This window comes from Gopherus evgoodei, chromosome 5, assembly GCF_007399415.2.
Source record: "Gopherus evgoodei ecotype Sinaloan lineage chromosome 5, rGopEvg1_v1.p, whole genome shotgun sequence".
NCBI lineage: Eukaryota > Metazoa > Chordata > Testudines > Testudinidae > Gopherus > Gopherus evgoodei.
Window position 1 is genome coordinate 23,833,136 of NC_044326.1, and position 19,655 is coordinate 23,852,790.

Here is a 19,655-nt window from a genome sequence, read left to right on the forward strand (position 1 = left end):
ATACCTCTTGGGGAAAATAGTCCAATACACAAACATTCAATCAGAGGAAGAAATTAGGAAGTAGCAATGCTGAAATAGACAGCAATAGCGGACAGAAAATTGGACCCGTGTTTGCTATAGGATATGGCAGCAAAAAGGCCAATGCAATTTTGGGCTGCATACACAGAAGCATCATATCAGGGGAAAGAGATTATTACCCCATTCTATGAACTTGGTTGCAATAACACCGGGCATATTGTATTCAGTTCTGGTCACCTTATTAATGGAGAAATACTGACAAACTAGAAGGAATTCAGAGACGAGCTTCCAAAAATAGATAGGTGGCAGGAGGGAATGACTTCTGAGTAAATATGTAACAAGCACCTTTATTACATTTCTATTTCTTTACATAGAAGTAACAAGAGTTGACTAGGTGCAGAAGAAGAGGTGACTATATACAGGAATGATTACACTGCATAGCAAGCACCTCTTTGGAAGGTATATATAATGAAAAGCTAGACAAAAACACTTTTGTATATAAAAGGAGTTAACCTCAATGTCTCATTGAATCAAATTCACCACTCTGAATTATTTTAAAAATGTCATTGATACATCTGCCAAAACAAATGAACCTGTGGGAAAGGTCTCTGTTGTAGATAAAATCTGTCACATGTAGTTGATCTCAAAGCCATTCTCCAAAGCCCTGCAATTAAAATTTTGTATTGAATCAGAAGTAGATTTTTTTTTTTTTTTTTTTAGAATCCCACCAATGGAACTCTACTGTCTAAAATTGCCAGCACTATTCATAAATAAGCAAGAGGATGCTTATGCAACATCTGGTAGTTCACCATAACCTATGACAATCATCATATTTGCCTTCTCTGACACAGTCTGAGAATAATTATGCTGACAATCCAATTAACAGGGGTGGAGGGGGAGGAGAAATAAATCACAAAAGAGTATAGGAATAAAAAGTATGAAAGGGTATCCATTAGTGAAAAGTTCTAAAACCCCCTTAAATTGTTATCATAGCTATTAGCAGCCCTTCAGCAGATGTTTTAAGAGCATTATTATAGTAAAATGCTTATAACGTGTCATATACATACACAATGCTTTATAGAACACAGATAAGACATGCTTCTTGCCCCAAGTGATTAGAATCTAAATAAAGTGAGAAAAGCAAATGCAGGATGAAACATAGAACAACAGTGCAAAAGAGGGTGCCCCTGAGTGTTACTATTGATCAGAATGTGGGAGGAGGGATTACTTAGCGATGTGGAGTTTACACATGAATTTAAAGGAGAAAAGATAAAGCAATTTTCAGATAAACTGTGAGACTGGTACCAGACACAGGGGGAACAAAGCTGAGAATGGGAGATGTGGCTAATCTGATTCTTATCTCATTTACATCAGTTTTACTCTGATGCAGCTGTACTGACATCCATGAAGTTACTCCTGATTTGCACTGATGTAAATATGAGAAGAATCCAGCACTAAGGAGAAAAGGCAAGAGGATTGGGAAGAGGTGTGTGAGAGCAGAGAAGTAGGTGGATGCAAAAATAGATGCAATTTTGTGTCTCAAGATAAGGCATTTTAATTTTATGTGTTAGGAGATGGGAAGTCAATGGAAGTTCAGGAGGAGTTCACATGATTGGAATAGTGAGAGAAGAAGATGACTTTAACATAGGATTTTTGGACAGACTAGCAGGGGACAGCTGGAAGGCAAGAAGGCCAGACTGGAGGGGTTTATACTAATTAATATGTTTCACTAACTCTTCTCTTCCAATTGCAACTATCAATAGTAAGGAAGTGGAAAAGTAAGAAAGTGGAGTGTGTACTCATCCTGTTCAAGATGTCAGATGCAACTTTTTATGTGTCTGGAAAGAATCAGAATGCTGGGAGATGGGTCGGAAATAGGAGGGAGCGTGGGCTATAACGGCAGAGAGAAAGGAGGATCAGGGCAAAACTGGGAGGCAAGATCAAATCAGGAACTTAGATGCCTATATACAAATGCGAGAAGTATGGGTAATAAGCAGGAAGAACTGGAAGTGCCAATAAATAAGTACAACTATGACGTTGGCATCACTGAAACTTGGTGGGATAATACACATGATTGGAATGTTGGTGTCAATGGGTACTGCTTGCTCAGGAAGCATAGACAGGGGAAAAAGGGAGGAGGTTTTGCCTTGTATATTAAAAATGTATACACTTGGACTGAGGTGGAGATGAACATAGGAGACGGAAGTGTTGAGAGACTCTGGGTTAGGCTAAAAGGGGTAAAAAGCAAGGGTGATGTCATGCTAGGGGTCTACTACAGGGCACCTAACCAGGTGGAAGAGGTGGATGAGGCTTTTTTTAAACAACTAACAAAATCATCCAAAGCCCAAGATCTGGTGGTGATCAGGGACTTCAACTATCCACATATATGTTGGGAAAATAACACAGCGGGGCATAGACTATCCAATAAGTTCATGGACTGCATTGCAGACAACTTTTTATTTCAGAAGGTTGAAAAAGCTACTGGGGGCACGCTGTTCTAGATTTGATTTTAACAAATAGGGAGGAACTTGTTGAGAATTTGAAAGTGGAAGGTAGCTTGCGTGAAAGTGATCATGAAATCATAGCGTTTCCAATTCTAAGGAAGGGTAGAATGGAGTATAGCAAAAGAGAGACAATGGACTTCAGGAAGGGGGATTTTGGTAAGCTCAGAGAGCTGACAGGTAAGGTTCCATGGAAATCAAGACAGAGGGGAAAAACGCCTGAGGAGAGCTGGCAGTTTTTCAAAGGGACACTATTAAGGGCCCAAAAGCAAGCTATTCCGCTGGGTAGGAAAGATAGAAAATGTGGCAAAAGACCACCTTGGCTTAATCATGAGCTCTTGCATGAACTAAAAAATAAAAAGGAGTCATATAAAAAATGGAAACTAGGTCAGATTACAAAGGATGAATATAGGCAAACAGCCCAGGAATGCAGGGGCAGGATAGAAAGGCAAAGGCACAAAATGAGCTCAGATTGGCTACAGGAATAAAGGGAAACAAGAAGACTTTTTATCAATACATTAGAAACAAGAGGAAGACCAAAGACAGGGTAGGCCAACTGCTCAGTGAGGAGGGAGAAACAGTAACAGGAAACCTGGAAATGGCAGAGATGCTTAATGACTTCTTTGTTTCGGTCTTCACCAAGAAGTCTGAAGGAATGCCTAACATAGTGAATGCTAATGGGAAAGGGGTAGGTTTAGAAGAGAAAATAAAAAAAGAACAAGTCAAAAATCTCTTAGAAAAGTTAGATGCCTGCAAGTCACCAGGCCCCGATGAAATGCATCCTAGAATATTGAAGGAGCTAACAGAGGAGGTATCTGAGCCTCTAGTTATTATCTTTGGAAAATCATGAGAGACAGGAGAGACTCCAGAAGACTGGAAAAGGGCAAATATAGTGCCCATCTACAAAAAGGGAAATAAAAACAACCCAGGAAACTACAGACCAGTTAGTTTAACTTCTGTGCCAGGGAAGATAATGGAGCAAGTAATTAAGGAAATCATCGGCAAAAACTTGGAAGGTTGGAAGGTGATAGGGAATAGCCAGCATGGATTTGTAAAGAATAAATCACGTCAAATTAATCTGATAGCTTTCTTTGACAGGATAACGAGTCTTGCAGATAAGGGCGATGTGGTATACCTAGACTTTAGTAGGGCATTTGATATGGTCTCGCACGATATTCTTATCGATAAACTAGGCAAATACAACTTAGATGGGGCTACTATAAGGTGGGTGCATAACTGGCTGGATAACTGTACTCAGAGAGTAGTTATTAATGGTTCCTGATCCTGCTGGAAAGGTATAACGAGTGGGGCTCCATAGGGGTCTGTTTTAGGACTGGCTCTGTTCAATATCTTCATCAACGACTTAGATATTGGCATAGAAAGTATGCTTATTAAGTTTGCAGATGATACCAAACTGGGAGGGATTGCAACTGTTTTGGAGGATAGGGTCAAAATTCAAAATGATCTGGACAAATTGGAGAAATGGTCTGAGGTAAACAAGATGAAGTTTAATAAAGACAATTGCAAAGTGCTCCACTTAGGAAGGAACAATCAGTTTCACACAAACAAAATGGGAAGAGACTGTCTAGGAAGGAGTATGGCAGAAAGGGATCTAGGGGTTATAGTGGACCACAAGCTAAATATGAGTCAACAGTGTGATGCTGTTGCAAAAAAAGCAAACGTGATTCTGGGATGCATTAACTGGTGTGTTGTGAGCAAGACATGATAAGTCATTCTTCCGCTCTACTCTGTGCTGGTCAGATCTCAGCTGGAGTATTGTGTCCAGTTCTGGGCACCACATTTCAAGAAAGATGTGGAAAAATTGGAGAGGGTCCAGAGAAGAGCAACAAGAATGATTAAAGGTCTAGAGAACATGACTTATGAAGGAAGGCTGAAAGAATTGGGTTTGTTTACTTTGGAAAAGAGAAGACTGAGAGAGGACATATTAGCAGTTTTCAGGTATCTAAAAGGGTGTCATAAGGAGGAGGGAGAAAATTTGTTCATCTTAGCCTCTAAGGATAGAACAAGAAGCAATGGGCTTAAACTGCAGCAAGGGAGGTTTAGATTGGACATTAGGAAAAAGTTCCTAACTGTCAGGGTGGTTAAACATTGGAATAAATTGCCTAGGGAGGTTGTGGAATCTCCATCTCTGGAGATATTTAAGAGTAGGTTAGATAAATGGCTTTCAGGGATGGTCTAGACAGTATTTGGTCCTGCCATAAGGGCAGGGGACTGGACTCGTTGACCTCTCGAGGTCCCTTCCAGTCCTAGAGTCTATGAATCTATGAAACAGAGGGTAACCAAATCTGCCTTTCACCCCTAGGCATAGTCTGTTCCATTCAGGTTTTACACTGCAGATTTTTATTTTTCGGTTCAGGATTACTGATATCTTTTCACCATTGTCTATTTCAATATATTTCCCCAAGCATTTACAACCCCATTACTTCCAACAGTCCTGGGAAACATCGTCTGGCCAAATCTTGCTGATATAACTCTGAGGAAATTAACTGAAGTAAGGAAAGATGCAAATTTTGTACCTGATTCTAAAACATATTTTAAACTTCTGAATGGTACATGAGTTGTGCAAACCAAGCTAAAAGAAAGTTACAAATAAACGCCCCCTCCTGTTCCCTTTCCTTGCTCATATTACTATCTTCCACTATTAGAGCTAAGCTGGAGAAATGGTCATCAAGGATAAAAGCTAACAGACTTAGGGCCCAGTTTTGTAAGGTGCTAAGCACTCTCAGTTCCAATTGACTACAATGGGTGCTCAGCACTTCACAGGGGACATTTAGCACTTTGCAAGACTGAGCCCTTAGCAAATGTTGCTAGGCAGGACTTCCTGTCTGTAGGGAAAGATTTAATTGGTAAGATATTATGTGTGAGAGAAAATATCTTTTTCCAAAGAAGGCAATTTTTATTGCTATATCTAATTCATTGCCCGCAGCCATACTATGTCACGCTGTGATCTCAGCAGATTCTGTAAGCTACGCATTCATTCTTCCCTTCTGCAGGCTATTCAAAGCCATGCTGCTCTCTTAATTTGCCATTAACCTTCCTACCTTCACATTATTTATTTGATTTCATTGGCTCAGGGCCATTCCACTGACTTTAAAAGTCCTCAAGAACCTGGAATCCTCCTACTGTCTCAAGTCAGGTTTTGGTGTACTCTAGCATATTTGCTGTGCTCATGTAACATTTGACCGCTAGTACTTTCATTTCCATATTTAAATGATAGAGTTGCACATTTGGCCCCCCTGTGGCAGAACTGATCTTCCTTGCAGCTAAAATGATCTTCCCTGCTTGCTTCTTCAACCATGTCATCCCCTCTAATGGAATTTCTCCACTGGCTTCCTATCTTGCATATCATTTTCACTCCTGGTCTCATTAGTACTTGTAACACCTTTGTTCCATCATTCAATCCCACCTCACACTCTGTTCAGCTCCTTATCCTGCGATCATCTTCATGCCTTCTTTCATGTGACCTCATGCCTGGAATGCCCCATTCACTATGCCAAGTGCCATCCCCTCCTTCCCTGAAATCATTCCTCAAAGCTCACTTCTTCTCCCAAAGGTAACCCATGTCAGAAAAGATCATCCAGGTCACCTCACTGCATTGCCTCTGCTTTTTTTACTTCTTTAGGTTGTAAGCTCTCTGAGGCAGGGACGACGTCTCCCTATGTGCTTTGTACAACACTGAGCACACACTAAATAACAGTAATATAGTTCAGGCTCATCCTCATCACTTATAAGACCTCTCTGTCTAGATCTCAACCCTTGTTTTCTCAAACTCCACTCTTGTGTGCTATGTTGTGCCAGATAATCCTGTCATACCCTCCCTTTCTTCATCATCCCTCTCACTCATAACTACAGCTGTGTGATTTTTCACTTCACTTAGCAGATCTAAAAACTGAAAAAAAAATATTTTGGGTTGACTGAAAAAAAATCAAAATTTTTAGTGATCATTTTGGGTAGAATGAAATATTTTGTTTGCCCAGACACTATACATTTTGTTTTGATTTTTTTAAAGAAACTTTTATATTTTTAAAAATAAAACTGAAGTAAATTTTGAAACAAAACGTTATTTTGAACAGAGAAATTTAAGTACTTTGTTTCTGCCCCCCCGCCAAAACAATTTGGCAAAATCTATACAAATTCACAAAATGTTTCAGTTAATCTGAATCTTAATTTTTTGGTGATAAAAAGTTTCGGTCAAAAAATTTATTCAGCTCTAAACATGACTCTACCATAATATCAGGCGAAACCTCATATTCCCTGTGTTCACACTGAAATCAATGGGACTGGACACTGGTCAGCTCTACAGGACCAGGGACCAGGGATATGTTTGGGGTGTAAACTAGTTCCTCACAGTAAAACTGGCCAAAACATGATGTAAAATGCACAGAGTAAACAATAGGTTGCACTTCAAAAAAAAAAAAAGTTTCTTCCATTTTGAAAGATTCTAGTGGTTTGAGAAATGTTCCACTCACTTAAAATGGGGAATGCCAGTGGAAAGAGAAATATCTTTCAAAATGAAAGGAACGTTTTAAGCACAAGCACTGTAACTTCTTTCAGAGTGATTTTAGGTATTACTTTTGAGTATAGAGGATAAAATTTGCAGACAGAAAGGTGAATTTCAGATTGATGGTGTTTAATCTTGTACACTTGCACAGGTGATTGGCATTAGGATGCTGAATCAGAATTAACACAGAACTCCTTACAAAATCCTTCTAGTGATCAAAGGCTCGCCAGGCTAAACATGCGATGATTAAACATAGGGTGTAGCAAACCTGACAGCTATGCAATCATGCCATTCCTGACCCCTTGTGGTGACTTCTGAGCTAGACTCCTTTTCCTGTATCTGACAGTTACACCAGAAAAAGCAAACACTCAAATTAGCACAGAGCTGGAAGTAAGACAGGAAGTGGATACATTTACAATATACTGGGCCCAGTCCTTCAAAGTGCCATCAGTTTTCATGGACATCAATGTATGCTAACAGTGTTCAGCATCCGTCAGGAAGTTCTTAGCAGCTGTCGTAATTGGGTGCATTAAATCATTTGAGTGAAATTGACGTGTATGTCATTTCTATGCAATTGTGTGTGTTCCTTCAGGGAACAATAAACATCCACCAAGGAATATGCACCAGACCTTTTCCAGATTCATATAGCAGAAATCTAATCTCTACAATTTCCTAACAAATGTCCACAGTGCTCTATTAATTCTTTACTTTCTGCCTATAGTGAGATACCAAAGTGAGGTACCTCTGTGGACCTTTTCCAAAGGTCTTCTGCTTTCAGTGGTAGTAAGGAACTTCACTGATAACATTTGTATAGAGTTAAGACAGAAGAAAATCATGGATCATCTTCAATACTAGTTAAACCTGGCTTCCTACCATGGAAAAATGCACAAGCCCCTATCTAAAAATCAGATCTGGTACAGAAGGCAAAGGGGAAGAGGTTGTTTTGTTGTTGTTTTTTAAACTAGTCTTATGCATATTCAGTACTTGATACCTCAGTATATTTATAAATCAATACCTTAATTCTGGTTTATAATGATGATTAAATCTCTCAACACCTCTGTGATAAGTAGATATCATTACACCCATTTTTCAGCAAGAAAAACCTGAAGGCAGAATGGAGGGTGTTCAAGGTCACAGAGTAAGCCTATGTTGTACTATATAGGCAGTGTGTGTTAACAGAATGGTGAAATGGAGAATGGCATTCAAGGAAGAGGGCAAATGTTGGAATAGTTGCTATAGTCACAGGCACCTCAATTTCCTTTGCTGCAGCTCAGCAACCCTTGTCATCCAAGACACGATACCTAGGCCATGCCCAAGCCAAGAAAGAAAGAAAGGCAATAGTACTGGCCAGAAAGCATTGGTACAAACGATAATTGATAGTTGCAGTCTGCTTTCAACTAAAAGAGCAGGGAGAAATTACAGTGTGAAGTGCAAACACCATGTACATGCACAGCATGACAATGTAATCCAATCATGCAGTCAAAATTGAACCAATGTTGCAAACTCTCGTGATTTTATTGCAAGCCTAGCAATATTTCTTTTTTTAACTTCATGTGATTAGGTGACAACCTCAGCTTGCCTTTAAAAATGAAGTGAATTCCTAGCCCGCACTGTTAAAGCTGGAAAATGTGACCCGATTGCACTCTAAAGGCCCTGACACTGGAAGGCAAATATAAAGAACTCAACATTTGTTATTTTTAAAAAATCTCATGTTTTTTAAGAAAATGTCATGATATTTAGGGACCTGATTCATGATTTGGGAATGGCAATACTGAAACTAGGCAACAAATTATACTGAATCCAAAGGCCTTACAGGAATAGATGAGAATACCCAAAGCTCCTAGAGCACCATCCCCATGTGATCCCTTCAATCTCTGGGAGTGACAGCAACATAACTAACCACCCCCCGAAAAGCTTCAGGCTGTCCTGGTGCAGTGGTGTAAAAACAGGGAACAGGAAATGGGGAAGGGAACTGTTTCCTGGGTCCACCTAAAAATGTTAATGCTGGTTCTGCTTGTTAACATTTCTAGCTATGTCAGAAGCTGAGACTGAAGAGACTGCTGTTCACGCAGGCAATTGCCACACCCTGGGTGTGCCTGCCATTGCTGTGGCACATCCTAAAAGGGGAACTCCCCTCCTTCATCCCTCACTAGTGTACATGTGGCCTGCATTGTGCAGGAGGTCAGACTAGATGATCATAATGGTCCCTTCTGACCTTAAAGTCTATGAGTCTATGAGTCTGTGTGGGATGCACCACATAGTCCCTGTACCACTTCCTCACCAGCCCCTCCAGCAGTGCATTAGGATAACAGAGTAGAAGTCCTGTTGCAGCTGCAGACTTCCTCTCTCCCTGCCAGAACCCGCCATCCAGCTTCTGCTCAGAATTTGAACAGATGGTACTTGAAGGGAGCTTGGAGTCCATTCCCCTCCCTGACTCCCAGTCACCCAATGGAAACAGTGAGGGTTCAATGCCAAGCCTCCATACACATGCACTAGCCAGGTAAGTCCCAGGGGAACTCACTGCTCAGCTGACCAAACACCCCGTAGCCAGAGGCCTACTATCGCTACTATCAGAAAAGGTTGCAGGACATCTTCCTGTTGCAACCACTGCTGCTGTAAGGAACAGCCACCAAGGAGTGGAGCCACCTAGGGGAGCCTCCAAGAGGTGCTGGGAATAGGGAGCATAATGAATCAAAAAATACAGGAATGAAAGGACTGATGGACTATGGGGGAAACACTATGGAACTAACGGATCATTGACAGGAAAATGACATTTCAGCCTGGGAGTGTCATATGTATCTCTGACTGATACAGACAAGTTTGGAGCAAGCTCCTTGTTAAAATTCGGAGTGCATTACTGAGACTGCTGCATGTGTGGTTCCATTCAGAGCCACTTAAGAGAAGATCTGGTCTCACTTACATGTGTAGTTTGTGAGAAGGGGAATCTGCAGATGCAGAGTTATATTTTTTTGTTGCAATAAAAGCTTTGTGTCAAACAAAATCGTTTAGAGGAGTTTTAACTTTGTTTTCCTAACCCATATTTTTCTTTAAGTCTTATAGATTCAAGTTTTCACTGACAGAAAAATCTCCAGGTGGTAGCCAAATTAAGAAAATCTCTCTCTCTCTCTCTATTTATTTATTTGGTGAAAAGCATATACGTAAGAGCCATGTACCACTTTGAAAAGGTAAAAGAAACAGCCATTTCTGAGGCAGTAACAGGTTATTTATTTCCTATTCTCTTTTGCCTTGGTTTCTATTACCTGGAAACTTTTATTTTATTATCCATTTGGCAATATAGTACAGACACATAGAACTCAAGTCAAATAGACATTTTCATTCACAATATTTCTGCTACATTATCTTTTTAGATCCATGCATTATGCTTTTCTAAATTGCAGTAGGAAATAAAAGAGAATGTTGCTTCTACATTATAAAATGTCTGTATATAGTTATGTTAACTTGGAATGAATGAATGCAGGAAAAGCTTGCAACACTAGCAGCCTGTAAAGAGATATTACTGCCACTGAGGGTTATTTACAAAGGTGAGAAGTGGGTTAGAGTTATGAGACTCTTCCATGCAATAATAAAACTAACACAGCTGACAGAAGGAACTTCATTTGCTCAGAGTTTTTTATTAACCTATTCTGATCACTAATGGGTCTTACAGACTGCAGGGACATGTTGGCCCCCAATTTTTGCAGCTCCCATTGGCTGGGAATGGCGAACCGTGGCAACTGGGAGCTGCGGGTGGCCATGCCTGTGGACGCTCAACGTAAACAAACTGTTTCACGGCCCGCAGGCCACAAGTTGCCCACCACTGCACTTGACAGACTCACTTTACGAGCCTACCGCACTCTCTGGTTTGCCCACAACTCCCTTTTTTATGTAGGGAACAGGGCCACGCCGGGGGGGGGGGGGGGGGCGGCAAGTGGGGCAATTTGCCCTGGGCCTCGCAGGGGCCTTGCGAGCCCTGGTCTGGTAAGGGTCCAGGTCTTCAGCCAGCATTTCAGTGGCGGGGGGCCCTCCAGTTGCTCAGGGTCTTCAGTGGCATTTCGGTGGTTGAGGGCCTTTCAGTGCTGGCAAAGACGCAGAGTGACTGAAGGGCCCCCTGCTGCTGAAATGCTGCCGAAGACCCGGACTGCCGCCAGGTGAGTACAAGCGCCGCAGCTCCCCTGCTTTGCCCCAGGCCCCCTGAATCCTCTAGGCGGCCCTGGTAGGGAACCACTCTGCTCTGTGACATGCATTGAGCTGCAGAGCCCACCTGAGAGAAGACCCTCTGATGCCTTACCCCGTTCACCTGAAAAGCAGAAACATACTGTATGTTTACATTACAGCGACTATAGTGACACAGCTACGGCGCTGCCAATGGCGTGCTGTAGTGTAGCTGCTTCCTACAGCAATGAAAAGGAGTTTTTCTGAGGTAGTTAATCCACCTGTTTGAGAGGCAGTAGCTAAATCGATGGAATAAGAGCTCTGCATAAGCTCGAAAGTCTGTCTCTCTCACCAACGGAAGCTGGTTCAGTAAAAGACATTATCTCACCCACCTTGTCTCTCTAATCTCCTGGGGCCAACACAGCTACAGCAACACTGGATACTTTTCCAGCTAACACAGCCTTTGTGTTCCTAACTAAGTTATTGAACCTGCCCCAAATTAAACAATTAGCATCTAATTTATTTATTCAGTCAAGCCTGGACAATCCAGGACAAAGGACTCAGCATCTAGCACAGAGGTGGGCAAACTACGGCCTGCAGGCCACATCTGGCCCGCAGGACCCTCCTGCCCGGTCCCTGAGCTCCTGGCCCGGGAGTCTACCCCTGGCCCCTCCCCTGTTGTTCCCCCTTTCCCACAGCCTCAGCTCGCTCCGCCGCTGGCGCAATGCTCTGGGCGGCAGGGCTATGAGCGTCTGGGGCAGCACAGCTGCAGAGCCCAGCCTGACCCAGTGCTCTGTGCTGCGTGGTGTCGACAGTGTATCTGGCTCCAGCTGGGCAGTGTGGCTGTAGCACCACCAGCCACTGGTGCTCCAGGCAGCATGGTAAGAGGGCAGGGAGTGGAATAGAGGGCGGGGGGGAGTTCGGGGGAGTGGTCGGGGGCAGGGGTGTGGATAGGGGTTGGGGCAGTCAGAGGGTGGGGAACAGGGGGGCTGAATGAGGGCAGGAGTCCCCAGGGGGCAGTCAGGAAGGAGGGGGGTTTGGATGGGTGGCAGGGGGCAGTCGGACCAGGGGTTCTGGGGGCAATCAGGGGACAGGGAGAATGGGTGGTTGGATGGGGCAGAGGTTGCGGGGGGGGTAGTCAGGAATGGGGGGGGTTGAATAGGCGGTGGGGGGGAGTCAGGGGCAGGGGTTCCAGTGGTGGTCAGGGGATAGGGAATGGAGGGTGAGGTGAGGGTGGAAGGGGCAGAGGTCTGGACTGTGTGTGTGTTAGGGAACAGCGGGGGTTGGATGGGGCAGGAGTCCTGGAGGGGTGGATAGAGGGTGGGGGCCGGGCCACGACCCCCTCCCCACGACCCCCTCCCCTTAGGCCAAAAAGTTTGCCCACCCCTGATCTAGCAGCACATCAAATAATCCAGGGTACAACTGAAGCATATCTAAATAGGCTATGTTTAGAAGTTTTGTATATATAAGTAATATTGTAATGCTAATACTCACTGGATAATGTATCTTCTCAGTAAACCGAGTGCCCTATATAGATGATACATAGATTTTAAGCCTGGAAGGGACCATTAGATCAACTTTTTCTGACCTCTTGATTAAACAAGCCAGATAATTTCATCCAATTACTCCTGTATTGAGCCCAATAATTTGTGTTTGACTAAAGCATATCTTCCAGAAACGCATCCAATAATGATCTGAAGACTTCAGGAGTTGGAGAATCAAACCTGACAGTTTGTTACAATGGTTAATCACCTTCCCTGTTAAATAATTGTGCTCTATTTCTAATTTGAATTGGTCCAGCTTTAGCTCCCTGTGATTGGTTCGTCTTATGCCTTTATCTGCTTGGTTAAAGAGCATTTTAGTACCTAGCATTTTTTCCCCATGAAGGTAATTACCTACCAGCAAGCCACCTCTTGATTTTCTTTTAAACAAATTGAGCTCCGTAAGTCTCTCACTGCCAGGGTTTTCTCCAGTATTCAAATAACTCTTTTCTCCATGCTCTCCAAGTTTTCAACATCATTTTTAAAGTGTGGACAACAGAACAGGATGCAATATTCCAATACCTGTCTCATCAATGCCAATACTCATGACTTCCCTGTTTATACATCCAAAAATCACTTTCACTCTTTTTCCCACAGTATTGCACTGGGAGCTCATGTTCAGTTGTTTGTCCTATATGACCGCTAAATCTTTTTTCAATCACTGCTTTTCAGAATACAGCCCCCCACATTCTGTTGGTATGGCCTGCATAACTTCTTCCTTGATATATAATCTTGGCTTTGGCAGTGTTAAGACACATTTTATTTGAATGGGCCCAGAGTCCAAGTGATCCAGGTAGTCTTTTCCGCATCATTATTTACCACTTTGGCAATCTTTGTATCATTTTCAAAAAGATTTTATCAGCAATAATTTTACATTTACTTCAAGCCCATTGATTAAAATAACAAAAAGCTTCTGGTCTAGTACCAATCCCTGCAGAACTCCACTACAAACACCCCCAGTGGATGTTTCTACATTGACAACTACTTTTCAGATCTATCAGCCAGTTCTTAATCCATTTAACATGAGCTTTATTTATACTGTACTTTGATTTTTTTTAAATAGAATGTCATATAGTACCAAGTCGAATGCCTAACAAAAATCTAAATGTTTTACGTCTATGCAGTTACTTTTAGCACCAAACGTGCAAACTCATCAAAAATGAAATAAGGTTCGACAAAGGAGTGAAAAACATCCTTTGGGACTAAGAATCTTCACTGTGCGTCTGTTTTATTATGATCCACTTTCATGCATTAAAGAAGTCTGTTTCCTGAAATCTTTAAATATATTAAATTTCCTGGAAGCTGATGGAATAATGTTTCAGACTTGTCTAGGACCATTTATCCAAAGACCGCAAAACAATTTACAAACACTAATTGGTTAGGCTCACAACACCCTGTTAGGTCGGTATGTACTATAGAGGACGGCAATATATAAATTGAGGGGCCATAAGGCTGGTCATGTCCACAAAGCAGCAAACTAGATATGATAGTGGAGACCCAGCTTCAGTGGAGAAGGTGCCAGCACATGTACATCTGCCTGTATTAAAATCCTAGTCTGTCAATCAGCATAACTAAAAATGAAAAATAAACACAAGCACAAAGAAATAAAAACAATCAACCAAAGGCTTTGACTGATGTGCTGAGACACTGCAATATTTCTTGAATTATACGCAAACCGTGAAGTTTATTTGAGAAATACCGTTTCTGTCAACACTCTCACATTCATTTCTTTCATGTGAAATAAGGCTTAAACTCTGTGACTCTGCAAATGATACAGTCCCCTTTGATTTTTTGCATGTTTAGACATTTATATTCTTTCTCCTGTTGTTTTCCTAATTACACGTTCACCCAAGAGACTACAAAGGTTACTTGGGACGCAATTCTGAACATTCAAATAAATATTATGTGGATGGGTTTGGCCCTGGTTATGATTTTTTTAAAAAAAAAAACAGCTATACCCAGAGGAGAAGAAAGGGGTTCCAGCTTCTTATTCAAACAGTATCTTTATTAGTTGCTATGCTGTATATTTAAAATTAAAAAACTACAGGGCACTGCCATATTAAAAAAAACTTGGAAGAAAAAGAATCATTCAAATTATTCTCTGCTTTAAAATGAAAGAAAGAAGGAAATTCCATACAGGCTAAACAGTAAGGTAGTGACCTAAACATCCAGAAAATTCAGACTTAAAACCTGTCAGTTACGCTTGCACTTAACAAGTCATTCTGCTCAGGGATTGCAGAAGCCTTCCAGCTAGCCATAAATATATGGAACATACTGTGTGTACTGCAAAGCCTCAGTCACATCAGTTAGACTGTATGCAAATAATATATGCTTGTATTTTATTACCAGTGTGCTATGCAAATACAGAAAGACTTGTCCTTACAAAAATATGTCAGAGCGCAGGAATTCCTCAATTAGCTTTGCCAACCTTGTCACTCTGATGGGACTAGGGAATATCTTTGGATTCTTTGGTGACAGAAAACACACATCAGCTGGTAAAATTCTCTTATACTTCCATTCGTGTTTCTAGCAGAAAGACATCATGTGACATTAAACTGTAATTGATTCTTGAAAGATTACTCACTATCACCACATTCCCAGTGTATCACTGAAAGTTATTGTGATAACAGATGACAAGTAAGTTAGCCTCTGCTTTTCAGTCCTCTGAATTACAATGAAAGCTACTATACTTCAAGGATGCATATTAAGGCAACAAAACAAAAACACACCTCAGGAAGAATTCAGAAATCCTTATGGAAGCAAAAATAAGCAAAATAGCAGGATTAATAGGGACAGAAGAAGCCTACTCCTGATCAAAAGGGGAATGAAGACAAAAAAGATAGTGGAAAGAAAAATAAGTTGTGTGCACTTACCTTTGGCAATGCGTATTTTGGTAGCTTCATCTGTATGAAGTCATTTCGACGGTAAGAGACATAATATTTAGTTCGATTTGCTGATGTTGTCTATGCAAAGAAAGAAAGGAAATATCAGGATTAGTTTGGCACTAAAACCAATCATCCATAAAGGCACAAAGAGATTTTTTGCCACAATTTGAACATATATACAATATTAGTACTGCATTGTATTCATTTCTGTCATTTCCTCTATCACAGTATCTGGGCATTCCTACAGTAGTGGAACTGCAGACTACTGATTAAAGACCAGGCAGAGTTTACTCTCAGCCGATAGGAGGGGGTAGCATGTAAATAGGTCACCCCAAGAACAGACAACAGTTTCCAACAGTCATAATTCCCTTCTTTGTTCTGGAGAAAGAAGAAATCTGCTACTGGCATAGACCTCTCCTTCTCTGCTGGCTGATGCACTAGGACGTCATCCTTTCCTTACCCCCAGTCCATTTCCCCACTAGTGTCTCACTCTGTGGACAGCTCATGCTTCTGCCCTCACAACCTGCTGCATGAACACAGTGGGCAAGAGACTCTCATCCTACACAGGCAGAGGAGGATATAAACTATCAGTGAATACGAGTATCTTTTAAAATCTGTTTGGAGTGTTGTTACAGCCCTGTTGATCCCAGGATATGAGAGACAAGGTAGGTGAGGTAATATCTTTTCCTGGACCAACTTCTGATGGTGGAAAGTCCATGGGTGCACAAGTCAATGGGTCCAGATCTAATGCATCCCCGGGTGCTCAGGGAGTTGACTGATGTGATTGCAGAGCCATTGGCCATTATCTTTGAAAATTCGTGGTGATCGGGGGGGATCCCGGATGATTGGAAAAAGGCAAATATAGTGCCCATATTTTAAAAAGGGAAGAAAGAGAACCCGGAGAACTATAGACCGGTCAGCCTCAATTCAGTCCCTGGTAAAATCATGGAGCAGGTACTCAGGGAATCCATTCTGAAGCACTTGGAGGAGAGGAAGGTGATCAGGAACAGTCAACATGGATTCACCAAGGGCAAGTCATGCCTGACCAACTGATTGCCTTCTACGATGAGATAACTGGCTCTGTGGATTTGGGGAAAGTGGTAGATGTGATATATACTGACTTTAGCAAAGCTTTTGATACAGTCTCCCACAGTGTTCTTGCCAGCAAGTTAAAAAAGTATGGATTGGATGAATGGACTATTAGGTGGATAGAAAGTTGGCTAGATTGTCGGGCTCAATGGGTAGTTACCAATGGCTCGATGTCTAGTTGGCAGCCAGCATCAAGCGGTGTGCCCCAGGGGTTGTTCCTGGGTATGGTTTTGTTCAACGTCTTTATCAATGATCTGTATGATGGGATTAATTGCACCCTCAGCAAGTCTGCAGATGACACTAAGCTGAGGGGAGAGGCAGATACACTGGAGCGTAGAGATAGAGTCCAGAGTAACCTAGATAAATTGGAGGATTGGGCCAAAAGAAATCTGAGGAGGTTCAACAAGGACAAGTGCAGAGTCCTGCACTTAGGAAGGAAGAATCCCATGCGTTGCTACAGGCTGGGGACTGACTGGCTAAGCAGCAGTTCTGCAGAAAATGACCTGGGGATGACAGCGGACGAAAGGCTGGATATGAGTCAGCAGTGTGCCCTTGTTACCAAGAAGGCCAACAGCATATTGGGCTGTATTACTAGGAGCATTGCTAGCAGATCGAGGGAAGTGATTATTCCCCTCTATTTGGCACTGGTGAGGCCACACCTGGAGTATAGTGTCCAGTTTTAGTACCCACACCACAGAAGGGATGTGGACAAATTGGAGAGAGTCCAGCGGAGAGCAATGAAAATGATTAAGGGGCTGGGGCACATGACTTACGAGGAGAGCTGAGGGGACTGGGGCTTTTAGTCTGCAGAAGAGAAGAGTAAGGGGGGATTTGATAGCAGCCTTCAATTACTTGAAGGTGAGTTCCAAAGAGGATGGAGCTAGGCTGTTCTCAGTGGTGGCAGATGACAGAACAGGGAGCAATGGTCTCAAGATGCAGTGGGGGGAGAGGACTAGGTTGGATATTAGAAAACACTATTTCACTAGGAGGGTGGTAAAGCACTGGAATGAGCTACCTAGGGAGGTGGTGGAATCTCCATCCTTGGAGGTTTTTAAGGCCTGGCTTGACAAAGCCCTGGCTGGGATGATTTAGTAGGTATTGGTCCTGCTTTGAGCAAGAGGTTGGACTAGATGACCTCCTGAGGTCTCTTCCAACCCTAATATTATATGATTCTATGAAAGTACAAGCTCTCAAGCTTCACAGTGCTCTTCTTTAGGTCTGGGGAAGGTAACCAGAGTGTCTGAGCTAAATACTAGATGGAAGCATTAGGGGTCCACACAATTCTCCTGTAGGAGACTTCTTAAAATGAAGTAGGCAATTAAGGGTTAGCAGTGGGGTAACAAGCCAAAAATCCAGTGTGTCTGTTGAGTCCATGATTTTTGGTGTCTAGCAAGGTTATGAATTTAAGTTTCCAGGCTCACCTTTTGAAATTCTTGTGCACATTTCCTTTGAGGATGAGGACTGGGTGTCACAAGTGGAGGGATCACTTTGTTAAAAAAAAAAAAAAAGGGTTCACCACAAGTGATAAGGTGCTTTTGTCTTTTATCATTTTTCTGTGGGAGTTCATTTGAGAGCACAATTATTGACTGGTTTCACCCACACAGTTGTTGTTGAGGCATCCGATGCACTGGGTGAAGCATACCACATGTTGTGATAGGTATGTGTAGGATCCAGGAATCTTGAAAGGTATGTTGTGGGAGATATTGAGCATCATAGCAGTGGAAATATGTCTGCAGGTTTTATATCTGTTGTTCTGGAAGGGTCTGGTGCCACTTTGAGTTGGTGTTTCCTGGTCTGCGGGGAACTTGCTTTCAACAATGAGCTTAGCAGGTTGTTTGAAGGTCAGAAGAATGGGTTCAGGAAAGATTTTTTTCAGGATGTTGTTCCCGTCCAATATGTGTTGTAATTGTTGGATCATATTGTATGGGTTCCACTGTGACCCCTACAAAATCATGGACTCAGAGACGATGGTTTTATGGCTCATTACAAGCATTTGTAGCACATCACACTGCCTGCAAATCCCTAATTGCCTACTTTATTTTAAGTGGTCTCCTAAGCACATGTGAACCCCTTACGCTTAATTATCTGTTCCAACTTGTCTTTATCTCAGACACTCAGGTTATGTTCCTCAGACTAGAAGAGAAGCTCTGTAAAGCCTGAAAGCTTGTATCTTCCACCAACGGAAGCTGGTCCAATAAAAGATACTACCTCACCTACCTTGTCTCTCTTTTAAAACTGCTATTACAGCACTATTCAAACAACACAAGAGGCTGAATAAATCATAATGTAAGGGGTTTATATAAAGCATTCTGAATCCCTATATTGGACAAACATTTTCTAGCTATAATCAATCATCTTCTGGCACAAGTCTTCCAGAAGTGCAATGGTGGGTAACAGTGCAACATTTAACCTATTGGTTCAGTGGTGATTTTGAAAATAGATTAACTGTATCCTATAGGCCCAATTCTAGGTTCATCTACATGATGACACTCCTTTTGGTTTAAATATAGACTTTTCACCTGTGTAATGGAGGGCATAATTGGGCCCCATATAAACAATCCAGAAGCCCTGCAAAGATTTCCATCCAATAGAAAACAAAGCATAAGCAGCTAGTGAATGAAAAATTAGCATGGAGATGTTCTCCATTATCACCTTTCTCCCCGATGTCATAGCAGACATATTGGTATTTGCAAGCCTTGCCTTTCCTTGCAGTTATTAGGTTAACAACAGAAGCGTCTTTTTCAAAGTAGCAACATATTTGTATTAAGTACTGATGGATTAAAACAACCAGGTGACAGAGTGTTCCCTATTGCACTTCTCAGTCATGGATTTAGGGCCAGTTCCTTCACTGCGGCAAATTGGCTCATTTCCATTGAAGTCAACGGTGTTCCATCAAATTATGCTAACAGATAATTCGGCCCTTAATAAATAATATTTCACATTTTCC

The 19,655-nt window shown here is 42.0% G+C and overlaps 1 protein-coding gene across 4 annotated transcripts in view; it reads right to left on the bottom strand.

Moving 5' to 3' along the window:
* Positions 1–19,655, bottom strand: part of SORCS2 (sortilin related VPS10 domain containing receptor 2) — an 849,371-nt gene that overhangs the window by 103,622 nt on the left and 726,094 nt on the right. For all 4 annotated transcript variants that reach the window (XM_030564483.1, XM_030564482.1, XM_030564485.1 and 1 more), the window contains exon 8: positions 15,608–15,697. In XM_030564483.1, the coding sequence (XP_030420343.1) occupies positions 15,608–15,697 (90 nt within the window). The remainder of the gene's footprint in view (positions 1–15,607; positions 15,698–19,655) is intronic.